Source organism: Ascaphus truei, chromosome 2 (genome assembly GCF_040206685.1).
Source record: "Ascaphus truei isolate aAscTru1 chromosome 2, aAscTru1.hap1, whole genome shotgun sequence".
Lineage (NCBI taxonomy): Eukaryota > Metazoa > Chordata > Amphibia > Anura > Ascaphidae > Ascaphus > Ascaphus truei.
In genome coordinates, this window is record NC_134484.1 from 332,266,873 (window position 1) to 332,283,746 (window position 16,874).

Genomic DNA, 16,874 nt, shown 5'->3' on the forward strand with positions numbered 1-16,874 from the left:
CATCAATTTGGAAGCGCAGACATCAGAGGCGTGGGTGCCAGGATATCATTCATCCGAAGGCAATATTATGAGGAAAGCTTTCTCGCTCACAACTCCACAAACTGCAAATACGTCTTCCGCTACATATATTGCTTACAGAATTGGAACAAGGTTTAATCTCCAAAGGACGCGGAAATCGAGATCCTGAATTCAATCCTGACATTGTGTCGGCAGAACCACTCTTGCGCTTCTGTATGCTACTTTTTAAGAGTTTAAAACTGTTTAGACACAAGAAACTAATGATTTGTACACTACTATTAAAAAAAAATGTAGCCCTCATCCTATAGCCTAATGCACTGAATATTATACAATTTACTGTTTAGACTTGCAGCTCTTCAGAGCAGATTCCTTTCTTCTAATGCTCTTCAATATATATATATATATATATATATATATATATATATATATATATATATTTGTCTTCTTTTATCCATGCTCTATATTGTCTAATTCAGTGGTTCTCGACTAAAAGTCTTAAAAGAGGAGACCTATACACTATTGCAGCTTTAAATTAGCCCTATTTTCTTGGCCAATTTAGCTGCTGCTTGCTCATTGATGACATCACAAGGAAGGATCAGAAGGACATCTCCATGGCACACCTGGCCATGGTTCTACTAAGGACTTCAGGAAGGAAGATCCATAGCCCTCAAACTCACTGCAATAGGCAAGATGAGCTTCAGCAATCACCCCTCTCTCTGTTGAGTTTACATAACTATTTAATTGCAGAAAGTTTCATATTCAAATCCTCCATTTAGTCTTAAATCATACCTATCTCAACGTAACGGTTAGGCAAATCCCTTAATTCACTGGCGTGTCGCTCCTTTACTGAACAGATCTGCAAGACAAAGCCATCATTTTATTATTTTCAGTTTATAAAAGTTATGGGGAAAAACTGAAAGCGAGGGAATGGGAACGGTGACAAATTAAATAAGACAACAGATGCTGAAACAAAATAAAGTAAGATAAAATGCATACAACAGGACACGACAGGTCCTTAACATTAAGTTGCTGGTCAAATTTAGTCCCCCACCTCCCAGTAATGTTTGGCAAAAAACTGTACGTGGCTCGTGACCAAAACCATGAGCGTGACACGTTTCTTTGTGCACAGAGACCCAGCAGTGGGTCTGTCAAGCATTGCCACGGTCTGCAGTTGTGCACCCCACAATGCTTTGCCACGAGCCATGTGACATGCGCCAGAGTGTGGTGTCTTTATCTGGCTCCCCACTGTCACCTTTGGTACCACAGAAAATGTCCTGCCTTAGTGTCACACGTGTGACGGGTTTGAGTCTGATCCATATATATCCATATATATATATATTATATATATATATACACAAATGTAAATACAACTGTATGCTCATCTGCATGTCTTAGGCAGGTCTGCAACCCCGCCTTTCCCCATTATCACTCAGCACACAGCCCTTCCACTGCAGCAAGGGATTCTGGGAAATGACATGCAAATGAGCACACAGTGCCATTTTTTGCTTCAAAAACCACATATATATACTCCCTTGATAAAGGTCCTGTTCCTAGGACCGAAACGTCGGTGTATGTGCCTGCTATTCAATACAATTCTTTTTTGTTACCAAGTGTGCTGTCTCTTCCTTGCTGTGTGTACTTTGGATTCTCTGGACTCTTTGGTCTGTCTGGTAAGGAGCCTTTGATTATATATATATATAATATATATATATATATATATATATATATATATATATATATATATATATATATATACACTAGAAGCATATCATGTATACCAAAACACAGATAGGCCATGATTCAAGTTCACCCTGCGCGGCACTAGGAGCGGGTGGACCATGGCCCAAGAAGTGTCGGAAGCGCCGGCTACATTTCAGAGACTAACCTGCTAGAGTTATTGGTGTACCTGGATGACCTTATAGTCTTCGAAGGAACCTTGGTGGAACCTGTGACCTGCCTGATGCAGGTGCTAGATCGACTGAGTGAATGCGAGCTAAAGTTGTCCCTGAATAAATGCCAGCTCTGTAGAACATCAGTTAAAGTATGTATATGGGACATATCATTTCCAAAAAAGGAGTTGCCATGACCCATCCAAGTTGGAGGCTATTGCATCCTGGCCAAGGCTGAGACAGTTACCAGAGTTGAGATCTTTTCTGGGTTTTCTAGATACTACAGGAGGTTTGAACAACGTCTCAGCCCATCCCGCAGATGTGGTTAATCGATGGGCACTGGTGTATTTCAAAACATCAGAACCATTTGGATCAAGATGGACCCCAAAGTGTGAGGGAGCATTTCAAGAACTTAAGACCTGTCTCACAATTGCCCCTGTGCTGTACTGTATTTTAAGGCATTCTCCCTGTGTGGTCATCCGAATCTGGGGATTACAGCACTTGATATCATAATTATACTATAAAGCATGGTTATTGATAAGAGAAGTTCCGCTGTGTTGTTTGTCCCAGGCCCTGTTTATTAGTGGGTTAGATGTTCTCTCTCCCCGCAAGGACATACATACATATTGTGACATAGTCCCGTCCCAGGATATTAGGCAGCTTTCTGCCCTATTTAGAGCAGAAAGTGCAACCACAGTGTAAATGGGATCCACAACTTCACAATTACTGAGGCTGGTGGGAGGCAAATCCAGACCAGAGTTCACAATGGTTCTAATTTCTCTCACCTGTCCTCCTAATTGAGGAATAAGTATTTAGGGCAGTTTTGTATGCTGCCTCACGCTCTCTCTCCTAGAGCCTGGAGGCTGGGGAACCGCTGAACCCCTATACCGGGTTCAGGGTGACTGGGAATGAACTGGGCATCCCTCTTTATGCTAGGGACCCCTTTACCTTTCTGGGGATACCATGATCCCCTATACCCCGTTTTTACCTTTCAGGTCTGTGCTGAAGCAGGGAACCCTGGCGGTGAGTCGCAAGAACATTTCCAGGGTAGGATTTTGACCGGAGCACTGTGCTTCGATGTATCCGAGAATATTACCTGATTCTCGGGTACATCTTTGGGGTATCCCATAACTCGGGGACCCCGCTACATAGCCACAATCTGACAGACTTTCTCTGCAAAAACCACTCTGAAACTCCCAGCCCCGCAATCTCTGCTTGCTACCACTCCTGGAAAGGCAAAAACACATAAATACTGTATTGTCGCAAAATTTACACACAGTCACAGTGATGCATATACGAAAGTCAGGTCAAAGAGCTGACACTCTAGGACCTTAAAACATAGATCAGGGGTAACCAAGTGGGCTTAACCTTTATTATTGAGCTTGGTTACCCCCTCACCGTTACAGGTACATTTTATACAGTGAAACAAATCCATCATTGAGGGGGTCAACAATAAAGATAGTCGACATTTTCGCCAAAGTATGAACCTGCCGTGGATTGGCGAGTTCCTTTCAGCCATGGCTCAGTCTCAATAAAGCAGATTGTTTTTTCTATTACTGAAAATTCATTCGACGGATTCTTATGTAAACCTCCCTGACCGGCTCCATAGGGAGTTTACATCGGATAGTCTATATATTTGGCTACCTCTGGGTATTAACTTATCAGGGTGCTGGGTCTGTGCAGCCGAGTGTTGATGGAGAAAGGATAGTCGCCAGGAACTTTATAGTTATGAACAAGGTGGTCTATATTTACAACTCATAGTAGTACAATTTTTTCTCCAGATCCATTACTGCATTCCTGGAGAGGCACGTTCCTTGAACAGTTAAAGTATTGGCTAAGACACCCAAGCTTCATTCTCTTGGTACTTATCCTCATGATACCTTCTGGGTCCCTTCTTGGGCTATTCCTGTATATCTTTGGTCAATGAGACCTTGGTTTCAGTAACTTTCTCTAATCATCCTTTGTTAAAGCTTCAGTGTTGGGATGGCAGAGGGGGCCACTTTCTATTGGGCCCTAACTTATATTCTACATCTGCGTCACCCCAAAGGTGGATGCCTGAAAGGGTTCCCGAAGAGCTGCTCCCCTCTGCACAGAACCAGCGTGATATGGGTTAATATCTGCGTTTGCTTACTGCTATGTGTTTCGTCAACCCTGCCCATTAGAATGTTAATGACACAGGCCTTTGAAACGACAGCTGCATTCAATCTGAACCCCTTCAGTCTACATCTGCGTCGCCCCAAAGGCAGACGCCTGTGGCGCAGCAAGAGAGTGCGAGCGGTTTGCTGATGTTTTGTAATTTTAAAGCTGCTCTATTTCAATCTTAAACTTACCAGCCCTTTTATCCCCTGTACCCAATTTTCCAACTCTAACTGTCCATGAAATGCCTATGAATTTACTGAATAACCTGTTAATTTAATATAACAATGTATTGTTATCATAATTCTGTGCATAGGACATAATTGTAAACGAGAGGTAGCTCAATGTATTACTTCCTGGTGAAAGATTTTATAAATACATATTATTCCTCTGGGATGCTCACAGAAGGAGGGTGTCACCTTATACTCCCCTGGCATGTTCACTGCAGGAGGGTATCCAAGGATAAGTTGCTACTCTAATAAGAGTCCCACCGTTACAATTTGAGGTAACCCATAGGGGACACAGGCCTCCCTACTGGGAGCCTGTACTTATATCCCTCATCTTTCTAGGGAGCCTGATAACAAGAGCACTTCCCTATCTGTAAAACAAAGAAGGGAATTCCTACCCTATGCTACTTGTTTACATTTCTATATACAAGTGAGATCCCTCCGCTGACTCTCCTCCAGGGATCGGAGGGTGGAGTTCTTCTCCCCGCCTATTTATAACCGCTCTCGTACTCCCTGTCTCTAGGCAGAAAAGGGGGGGGGGAGCTATACTTCTGCTGAGTCACCCAAGACTAGGTGACCCATCCAGCATATTCCAGAAGCAGGGTGTGGCCAGGTCCCTGCCTGGTTACTTTGTAAAAAAAAAAAAAAAAAAAAAAAAAAAACAATCTAAAGAAGCAGGTGTTCAAGATCTAATTCCTTCAAATCCTTTAACCTCTTGCACCCTATGGTAATCCCAAAAGGGGGAGGGTTATACTTACAAATCCGAAGTGAGGAATGAGAGGGAGAGAGTCTCAAGTTCTACACATATTCTGTCAAACCTCCCTCCAAATATCAGAGTGACACCTGTGACAACTGACTAGCAGTGTGCGCTAAACCAGGTGATGGGTAGCACCAATGTCGGGGGCTGGTTGAGCTACCTTGCTAAAAACAAAATAAAAGTTTTGTTCTTAGTGAAATTTGGAACTTAAGAGACCATTCCCAGGATCGCCAGGAATATCTAATCTAATCCAATGTCTGAAATTAGTTGAAATGTGTTCCTCAAAAATGACTTTCTTTTAAGCTAGTCCTATCATGTGTGGAGTAATGTATCTTGGATGCCGCATTCTCTCACAACACACGGATGAAACAGTTTACAATATGTTATGTAGGCCGACTGGTGTTTAATATCACCTATATGAGGATTTATAGACATTTGCTTTGAGCGTAGTACAAATTGAGCTTTATGATAAAGTGCCCGATTTCAAAAAATTGTAGTATCTTTTAAAGAAATGACCTCATCCTACTTAACATTATTACTAATTCAAGCTCTCTACAAGACATCAACAAGGCTGGTAATAGGCCAGGGGTAAATAAAGGCTTGCAAGGAATACAACAGCAAACAGATTAAAACAATGAGTAAATATACGTACCTTAACGGATTTGCCCCATCCAATCACTAGAGTTAAATTATCCTTCCAGAAGATGCTGCAGGGATACATGTCTGGGCGGAGGCTTGTGTCATCTCTGGGCACATTGGTAATCATTTGCTTTGTGATGATGTCGAATATCTTCACGCCCTGAAAATAAACATATAACCATATAAACTTTGGATCACATTCTCATACTAGTAGTTTACGCTTGAGGATGTCCCCTGGCTCGTAATCAGGCTGATATGGTCTATCCTGATTCGGAAATGAGGTTCGGGGATTTAGAAATCTGTCCAGGCATAGGCCTACAAGTAACATGGTGAGACCACTTTAGCCTGTTCTGCTTTTACAACAACCATGCCAATTGTAATATATATATATATATATATATATATATATATATATATATATATATATTACAATTGGCATGGATATATATATATATATATATATATATATATTACAATTGGCATGGTTATATATATAACTGTAAATATTACAGTATGTTCATTTGCATGTCTTAGACAGGTCTGCAACCCTGTCTTTCCCCATTATCGCCCAGCATACAGCGCTTCCACTGCAGCAAGGGATTCTGGGAAATGACATGCAAATGAGCACTCAGTGCCACCTTTTGTCTCAAGCTCATATTACACAAGCAAATCCTCAAGCCAATGCATGCTGTTTTAAACACAGCTTTTAGACAGAGGCTGGGATGAGATGCAAAGCCATTGAACCCACTCACAGACATGTTTCAACCTTGATGGGTATCATCAGTGTGAGGTTGGTCTTAATGGCTAAGCGGGTTTGAGACTAGACTAGGTAATCACCACTATTATTAAGGTTATGGTGGGTAAAAAAAAGTGACAAAAACCCTCCACAGTAAAGCATAAAGCAACTGTAAATATTACTGTATGTTCATTTGCATGTCTATACATATACATATACATATACACACACACACACACACACACACACTGTGTGTATATACACACACACACACACACACACAACAATTCACCTTGATTGTATATAGCATACAAATCAGTTGCATTTTTTGTACTACAAAAAAAACCTACTCAAATTGAAGGGATCGGTTTCAAACTGTGTTAACTTTGTGTGAACAAGCACTGTTCCCCAATCATTATTTGTCAATAGTGACCCACCTCCCTACCTGCCACTCTTCGTTCCCTTCCTTCCACTCTAAGTGGCTGACTGCCTCCTTCCTAGCAGGAAGTGAGCCATCTGGTGTCAAAGCAGTAGATGTACAGTACAGTAGATGTTAGTACATGCACAAACCATTGCCATGGAACTACCTGTGGTCAGTATGATCATGCCATCAATGTCTCTGGGGCAGCTCGGTGACAATATGGCCATGCCTCCAGCTGCTTCCCCATCACCACTCACTAAGTAGTGGCAGTGAAGAACACTGGACAGTAAAGGTCATTTTATCTCCATATGGTGCTAAAAATGTATATTAGTTGTTGCTTGATTTGACATCCTAAATATCAGGGCAAAACGCAAAGCTTCTGCGATTAATCAATGTAAATAAAGGCAGTTTAATTCTGCATCACAGCATTCAAATATGAAGACCATGTGTTTGGGGAATGGTAATAGGAGAGGTTAAGGAGGGGTTTGTTGTTGATCTTAATATATTGGAATGTATCAGCCTTTCACCCCCTCTATTTCTCTGTTTTCAGGGTACAAACCAAGTGCCAGGTCTCAATGGATACAATGCCATTGCTTCATACTCTCCATCCCACATTGATGCTTTATACAGTCTGCATTATTCATTGACAGACAGGGCAAGGCCTGGTAAAAATCACAAGTCTTGATTTACAGTGTAAATATATAGTATATAGTATAGTACACTAAAAAGTTTAATGAATGACCTCCACTGAATTATTACTTTCATAATGTTCTGTTGCCATTTACTGCGCATTATTAGGAACAGGATAAATTGAATGATTATGTTTTTCTAGTACATTACTCTTCCCAATATACAGCATACGTTGACATTGTAATCTAAACAGTTGACTCTTGCTTTGGCAGTATTAACATGCAAATAAATGAACGGCTGTCCGGTACGTAAAAGAAGTGGAAAACATTTCTAAATTGCTTAAAGTCTGATTACAAAACCTTGATTTTACACCCGGCTACCCGAGAAGCTACCGGCACCCCCTACGCAGGTCTGTATCACCGGAAGCAGAGCTGACATTAATGGGGTTCAGCTCCAAAGACCCCCAAATTCAATCCTGTGTAAGACATTCAAAACGATGTTTAAAAAAAGTGCTTGGACTGACTCTCTTAAGCGTGACGTGTTGAGGGTGCTTGAGAATTCGAGTTGGGAACCACTGCAATATAGTATTGATAAGGTTATACCATTCATTGTTGGGAGAGGCGTGATAAAAATGGTGCATTATGGAAATTGCGTTGGTAACAGGACATATTTCTTTGATGTGAAACTCAATTTGAGATTGGAAACTCCTTTATCTCAGAAGGGCTAGAAAAAGAATTGCGAAGGGGATTCTAACTGCAAATAACACGAGTAACTTCTCAGCATTATACACAAACAAAATTGAAACAATCAAGGAATTAAGATGAGGAACAATGCAACAGAATCTACCAAAACACGAAAAATAAGACGAAACACCGGGAATTAAAGGCGCAACTCTTGCTTTTTGTTTATCACTGGTTTTTTTTTTTACTAGGTTTGAATCGGTGGGTCTCATGAGCTGAACCCCATTAATTTCAGCTCCAGGGAGCCCCTGATTCTCAAGATACAGACCTCCAAAGGGGTTGCCGGTATCTCGGCAAAGTTTAACATTCCCACTTCACCCAGGACAATAGGAAGCCTCAGCGGATGACTCCAAGGCTTCCTATTGGCCCGCAGGGTGCGGGAGCATTGAAACACCACCATTACATGAACACTGCTAGCGGAGAAGCTACCAGAACCCCCTACGGAAGTCTGTATCTCCATAAGCAGGGGGTCCCCGTAGCCGAAATTAACAGGGTTCAGCACCGGAGACCCCCTGCTTCAATTCTATGTCAAACAAATATATAAAATCACCAGCTTGAATTGCCTTTTTAAAGGGGACTTGATTATTGCATCCCTCTCTCCCTAATATTAAAGTAGTTTACCGGTCACTGCACAGTCACAATACAAAAGGTCCCAACTATGACAAACTGCTGAAAAGTAGATTTCAGGTTCAGTCTTGCAACCGGTAACTTCTTAAACGTGAAAAACATAGAATAATTGCAGCTAACGAGCTGCCTTTCCCTGCTGTCTGCCCATTGCCAAGTCTCTGGGGAGACGATACCTGCGCCTGCTGTGAAATGTGAAACCATGTCTCCCTCTATCTCTCCCCAGGACTTTCTTCTTTTAAATATGTGTAGAAGCGGATGCTCAAAGGGAGCCGGGTACAGTTCTTTTCACAGCAGCGTCACTCTCTGAGATACTCCTCTAAGCTCTTCTCTTGCATGATAGAGGGAAAGCATCCAGAGAAGCAGCTCTAAGAGATGAGTTAGCAAGATCTGCCCAGGACTCCCAAAATCCAAACCAGCTTCAGTACATACCAAAAAATGTATACACACACAAAAAAAAGGATGAAGTGGTAACTGTACTGGGAATAAAAAGGTTGATATTACAAAGATTTGCTTTCAAGACTGTGTATAACGGACAAACTGCCCAACATTATTTGATAGGGAAGACGAGAGAGATCTTTTGATCTTTTGCTAAGCCACATTGGTTTAAGGGAACTGATTATTAGATAGTTAAATAAGGACAAAATTACGGATTGAATTTGCAACTTTTAACCTCAACAAGGTGGAGGAGTCTTACAATTCTAAAGCCATCTTTAAGAGATTACTTTGGCTCACTCACTTAACTACTCCCACATTCAGTGTCGTCGTTGTACTGGCAAAAGCTGTTTATTGTCAAGAATGAAAATGGCAACAGTTTGCTTTAACGCAACACAAAGCAAATTATACATGAACTTTATTTTAACTATGCTGGAGTATAGCTACAAAGTGAATATGCATGTTATATACATCAGTGCAGGGATATTATTAAAGGTTGAATGCATATGTTGCCAAACGAGCCAGCCATGAGTTGTTCCCGGCACAAAGGGGATACGGGACACCTTACTTTGTTATATTATGGCCATGCACAATATCTTACCATATTATTGGCCCAAGCAATCAGATTCCCCTTCCACTTTACGTTGGTTATATTTCCTTCCCTTTCATGTAAGACTGTTGTCTTCCATCGGTTCAGCCAAGTTCTCTCATATAACAGCAGCTGTAGAGACAAAGCAAACATTACAGTGTTATATAAAGTACTGGTATTATATAGCTGTGGACTGATCATTTTATTGATGATCCAAAGGCAATAGTGTAAAAAAAATTTTTTTTTTAGCCAATAATCCAATTTCTTATTAAGTTATTTTATTGGAGGATGAGATCCAACCTGGTTTGTAATGTGTAGGAACCAATATAAACGAATTAAGATTTTTTTTTTAAAACATTCCTTGCTTTGTGTCTCAGGAATGAAGAATGAAAAAACATCACAGGGATGCTATTTTTACATTATTAACAAACACAGATAGTTTTTTTAATCCTCTCCCTGGTGCCCTTGCTTTATGTTATCTGCTGGCTGAATTTCAACAAGGTGTTTCCATCCAGGTAAGGCACCGAAGAACATTTTTTTATGCTGGGGAATTGATGTTTTAATTGCATTAAACCTCAAAAGATGGGAGGGTCCTCAACTTAGTTTAATCCTTTCTCGTTTACTATTCAGATAAGGTCCTAGCAAGACCTAGGGGAGGGAGTGGCTCAGTGAGTAAAGACTGACTGGCACTGAGAGTTTGAAGCAGGGGAGTCTGGTTCAATTCCCGGTGTCGGCTCCTTGTGACCTTGGGCAAGTCATTTCATCTCCCTGTGCCTCAGGCACCAAAAACATGTGCCTGCAAAATGTCTCTGTAAAGTGCTACGTAAAACTAGCAGCGCTATACAAGAACATGCTATTATTATTATCTGCTCCAAGCACTAGGTATGCAGTGTAGAGAAGGTCTTACAACTATTTGAACTGTTAGAGTGAAAGTCAGTTCAGGTTCTAAATTGTGATGGGAGTTTGAACTGGCTGCAGTCGTCTATGAAGACTACCCCTACGCACAATTGAAGACTTCCCAGCTTAATGTTTTGGAATCTCCCCAGCTATATTAGAAAAGCCTGGGCTGGATTAAGGTCGGCTTGTGTCCAGAATTTGCAGAGAATGTCCTAACAAGTTGTTAGGATACCTTGGCTTTCGATATTATGCTTTTGACTTGGGTTAGTAATGGGTCATTGGGGACTGAAAATGTACAAAAAAAAGGGGAGAAAGGTGCATGGCTGACAGAACTGCTCTCTACAAAATAGCTACAGTTATGACGTTTAGGAAAAACATTTGCTAGGCACCCGCCACAACTGTCTCATACCCCAACCAAATGCTTTTTAACAGTGGACATTATTACGAACCACAAGAGTCTCTATTTAATTTATTTGATAATCGTAAACTGGATTGATCTGTGATCTGATGGTCACCCTATAGGCACGACTGCAGTATATAACCTTCAACAGTTATGGAAAAACATTATGAAATGCAGATGTAATGTCAAAGTGAAACATGAACACATGTCCATACTGTCATCTACATCAGCAAGTGGATGGGAGTGGATATATATACTGCACCGACACACTTTATTCGAGCAAATGCCCAGTTTGTACCTGGCAGATACCTGGAATGCGCCGCTCCACACCTCTGACAAGCCCCGTTGCGTTTGCCTTCCCAGCCTGGGTTCATGCCTGGCTGACGGGCGGCTGATCTGTTAAATGATAATGATTAGGATTTAATAGGCTGCAATGCTTCGCGTGTCTACCAGATGGCATAAATTCATGAATTGTAATGCAGTATATATATATATACTGTGCAGTATTGCAGCCAGCGGGAATAAAATGCTTCAATCCCTGCCTGGAAAATACCTCAATGCACTCGGGCAGAAAACAGTCACAAACCTCAATACAACCGGGTATACCCGAATTCGTGGGACTAGCCGAGCTCGAATAAAGTGTGTCGCCAGTGTATATATATATATATATATATATATATATATATATATATATATATATATATATATATATATGCCAGGATTTAGGGACTAAATGAACATTTGCTTTAGAAAAACAATGTTCTAAACTGGAACATCCACAGGAACCATAAACAGAAAATCGGACCAAAAACTAAAATCCGCAACAAACTATTGTAAACAAATGACTTGTACATCTACTGTATATTGGAAAACGAAAGATGAAGACAATAATACATCCACTACAGCAGACAAAAGAGTTAAGTTCACAGACTGTAAAGCAATGAATTATTTGCAGAATACCAAAATAAAGACAGTTACAACATTACAGAGCTACAAGGGGAACACACAACAAGAGTTAAAAACAAATAAAATATTGTATAATTCAGAGTGAATGAAAATAGCATGTAATAAGTAGTAGATGTAAAAAGGATACTCGGATACGAACACATCTAGTTAATTTTGGAAGTTTCTGCATTTTGCGATTTAGCAGAGGACAGTATTTCAGTACTTTACAATTCATGATTAGGAATAATTCCTGACACGTAATGGGAAGAGAGATTTAAATCTCCATATTGTTTACCCAGCTGAGTATGCTACTGGGGGCACCTTCACAGTTACGTATCACCTCCTGGGTGGGCTCCCTGCGTCGTCAACACCGCAACCCGCTCCCCAGGTAGGGCCCTGGGGGTAGAGGGGGAGCTTTTTTTTTTTTTAAACTTCCCCAGGGCCCATCTGTGCCTATTTTGGCCACTGATTTGTCATGAGTATATTTAAATCTAAAGCATACCTAAAATATCATCTTGTGGCATAATGTCACTTATTGAAAGCATACAATATGATTTACATATTTACCCACAACTGATTGAACCCTGATTCATATGCTATTATTTTTTTTTTTTTAACTGTACACACTTATATTTTACCACAATTGTCTCACTTCTCTACTGTCACATATCTCGACAACGTAAAACTGAAACACATACAGTGTCAACTTGGTAACCGTCCCACTCTTTTCATGCAGCTACAGTATATGACCCAAACGTTGAGAGAAATGTACAGCCAGACTAACCAGGTTACTACTGCCACAAGATGGCACCAGAGCACAGCACTTAAATCAAAGTTTAGCCAGGACCAACAGGACAAAAACATTTACCATGCAGCTCATAGCATTGCAAACCTGCCAGGGTAACATCTTGTAATTTTGTTTCTTTGTCCTACTGAGCTCATCTTGTGGGTATACTCTAGACAGTACTTACACCCATGGGTGCCTCAGCAAAATCATTACTGTGCAAATGACTTTTGGTCGGATCTTATGAACTAAGACTTTAAAATATCTGTTCCATTTCACAGGGGTCACGGGCAGAGGACATTTAATGCAAATGGAAAGTGCTTTACTAGTCGGGAATGACAAATCGAGTGAGAAATAGGCAACTTAGGGGAAAAGAAGCAAGATTTTCTATGCAAATAACAAAAAATAGCCCATTATCTGCCAGACATGACTGCCATACATTGCATAGCAAAACACAAGCATCCAGAAGCAAATGGGTTAAAATACAAAAAACAAAACTTGCATAGAATAAAGTTAGAGAATACAGTTCCAGGCACATGTTTTGCTCCCAAGCACCAGTAGACCATGAAAGACCAAAACAATAATATTGCTGTTATAAGCAGACGTTTATCAACCATAAAGTAATAAATGAATTGCAGGATAGCAAAGTAAAGACAGTTACACAGATCCACAAGAGGAAGACACACAAAGATTTAACAACATAATAAATATGGTATAATATAGCATGTAATAAGTAACAGGTGTAAAAATTATACTCAAAAAGGAGCACATTTAGTTAATTTTGAAACATTCTGTATTTTGCTATCCAACATGTTCTATAGTACTTTACAATTGATGACTAGAAATAACCCCTAATCTGATAGCAACACTTTTTGGTTCCGTTTTTTTATTTCCTCACAACTTGTTATTTTATTTAGAAAGTCACATTTAAATATGACCTCAACAAAAATACAACATTCAGAGTTTCTAACAACAGAGCGTAAAGCTGCAATCCCACCTGCTTGCTCAGCGACCTCGGGGGGACCCCCTGATTCTTAATCGGTGGATAGGTTTGTACACAGTGCAAGAATACTTCCACGGTAGACACAAAATGGCCATTGGGTCAGGGCTTGCTGCCACAGCCAACTGATTGTTGCAACGTCATTGGGAGATGCCAAGACAGGTTTTTCTTCCAAGCACCCATCACTCAAAAAATGTATTTTACTATGGCCATTCCTAGTCCCTCACATTTCCATCATCCAGTTTGTGCTGAGGTTTTGCAGTAGATCATGGATGAATGTAGAAATAGGTGCACTCACAATTACTTAGAAGATCTGCCACGGGTGCTCTGGAAGCCCCAACGTCTGAGGTACAGCAGAATAAGGAACGAAGGAAGCCAGCACTCCGGTGGATTTTGCAAAAAAGGTTTAGTGAAGATTTAATGCAAGGGTCGACGTTTCGGTCCTACAGTAGCATGGACCATTGTCAAGATCATGAACATGTGTTTAATTATATGTATTCTAAGAATATTATACTTTACCATGAACCAATTGCAGTGACTAGTTAAGTCAGTTTGACACCAGAGATTAGCTTTTTACATAAAGACCTTAATCTGTAATTAGGGCTTCAATGTAGATTGGACGAGTTATAGAAGGCCAGGTCCCCACTGGCTACTGCAGCGCCCACTGTGGCGGACGCTGCAGGGACAAGAGCCACCCCACAATGGGGCCAGGGCCGCTGCGAGGGGGGCCGCCGTGCTGAGCTGACAGTTTCCCCCGCTCTCAAGAGAATTGAGATCAGGAGTCGCGACGGAGCACTAAACCACGCCCCCACCGGTTCAGCCAATGAGGGCGAACCTGCGAGGTGACATCATGCCCCCCCCTGTCTTTCCCCCTGCAGCTCACTGCAGACCGGGGAACTCGGCTGCACGCGCCGCCAGCCTCGCAGATGCGCGTGCAGCGCTGGCAGCGGGGCCGTAACCTAAGGAGTGATAAGCTACCATACTACTTGAAAACATTCAACATCAAGTATTTCTTATATATTTTTTTTATTTTTATTTTCTGAATTGTTTAGCTTTATTACTCTCATTTTTAATTTTTAATTTTATTTAATTTATCATTGTATTGACATTTTCAATATTAACAATAAATAATAATAAAGAGATAGGGGATCTGGAGAGGGGGGGTACAGAGATTAAAATGAGTAGGAGGGAGAGGGGGAGGTGACATTATTATCTTTACATTCAGAGTGTACTGTATATATCATAACAATCTATTCAAATCCCATTCTTCAAATTCTCCTCAAATTTATAATAGTATTAATCCTAAAGAACCCTGTTGTACCTCATTCTTTTCTTTGTATAGTCTCTACCGTGTTGGTCCTCTATTCTAAATCTTACCATCATTTCTGGTTGCCCTGGGTTCTTAAGAGAAGGGAATGGACTTTTATTCATCTTAATTCACTGTACAAGGAACCCACGTCTTATTAAACTTCTTAACTGTATGTTTTCGGAAAGCAGTGCGTTTCTCCATAGTCCTGGTTTCCTCTATTCTTTGTATCACTACTCGTTGGGATGGGGCTAAGGGACTCTTCCATGCAGCTGAGGTTGCATATCTAGTTGCTAATATGTGCAATATTAGTCTTCCAATGTGGTGGTCTATATTCTCTACTGGCTTAGCTAATGGGTATATTAGTAGGTCTAGAGCAGGGGTCTCCACAGCGTCGATCAGAAGCGACCAGTGGCTCGCTGGTTGCCACTGGGTACAGTAGCTCGCAGCTCGGGTGGCTGCAGGGGGCCTTGCGCTGGAAGGTCGGACCCAACTTCTGTGGATGGCTGCCTGGCCTCTAGTTGCTGTGGGCCTCTCTCTTCTACCTCTCCCACGTTGGGCTTCTCTCTCCTGCCTCTTCCCCGTTTGGCCTCTCTCTCCTGCCTCTCCTCCACTGAGCCTCTCCCTTGTGCCTCTCCCCCGTCGGGCCTCTCTCTCCTGCTGGTCCTTGACAGAAGTCAAGCCCATCTTCCGCATCCGCATGCGAGACCGGCGCAGCACCGGAGGCCGGCCTCCCCATGGTAAGTGTGTTTGTGTATTGTGAGTGTATTGTGGGTGGGGGATTTGGGGGACGATTTTCAATATATATTTTAGTAGCTTGGGATAATTTTAATTGATCAGTAGATCTCATTACAGAAAAGGTTGGAGACCCTTGGTCTAGATGTATTGTTATCTTCACTGTATCTTTTAATTTTTCTAATAGGTGAACTGTACTTAATTTTTTTTAGTACAAGTGGGTGAAATGTATTTCTTCTTTTGTGCTCGTTTCTACTTTTCTTCATAGTCCTAGCAAAATCAGGAAAATAATAAGTATTTCCATCAGCACTGATCAATTAATATGAAAAACTGAGCATTAATCATAAGTGCATGACAACTGAATACAAGGAATATAGATCACTAGGAAGGGTTAAGATTTTATTTCCCAACTAATGGGAGTTATAGATTTCTTGATATTAATATTTCAAAAGAACTACATTATCAATTCACCTTTCCCATACACCGTGGAAGGCAATCATTACATCACATAAAAAAGGTGCACAAGTTTATTTTTGTATTGAGCTACATTACTTTCAGAGTATGCATATTGACATGGTTAGGTATTGCATACAACAGAAATACAGGGTATGTAATGTGATGGTATATGAAAGGTAAAAGCAGCCCATCAGGGACAAGCAACAGCTACAATGTCACTGACTTATGTTCTCAGTTATACTGAAACAGTTCATTACTTTCTCCCAAGTACACTTAGGGTTGCCAGGTGTCCAGTATGGAACCGGACTGTCCTGTATTCGGACACGCTGTCCAGTAAAAAATGACTCCGGTATTACTTCTCTAGATTTGGTGACCTGACCAGATGGGGGCGTGGGTTTCTCCAAGCAGGGAGAGATATGGGCTGTTACTCAGGGCTGGGCAGTTTACTCCATCCTGATTGGCTGCTGCTGGGTAATCCAGCTAATCAGGAGAAGGTGTCAGGAGCTTGCG

General features: G+C 41.2%; 1 protein-coding gene across 2 annotated transcripts in view; it reads right to left on the reverse strand.

Moving 5' to 3' along the window:
• Positions 1 to 16,874, reverse strand: part of VPS41 (VPS41 subunit of HOPS complex) — a 297,906-nt gene that overhangs the window by 143,411 nt on the left and 137,621 nt on the right. For both annotated transcript variants that reach the window (XM_075586656.1, XM_075586657.1), the window contains 3 exons: positions 9,854 to 9,973; positions 5,680 to 5,826; positions 808 to 874 (listed from right to left, as the gene is read on the reverse strand). In XM_075586656.1, the coding sequence (XP_075442771.1) occupies positions 808 to 874; positions 5,680 to 5,826; positions 9,854 to 9,973 (334 nt within the window). The remainder of the gene's footprint in view (positions 1 to 807; positions 875 to 5,679; positions 5,827 to 9,853; positions 9,974 to 16,874) is intronic.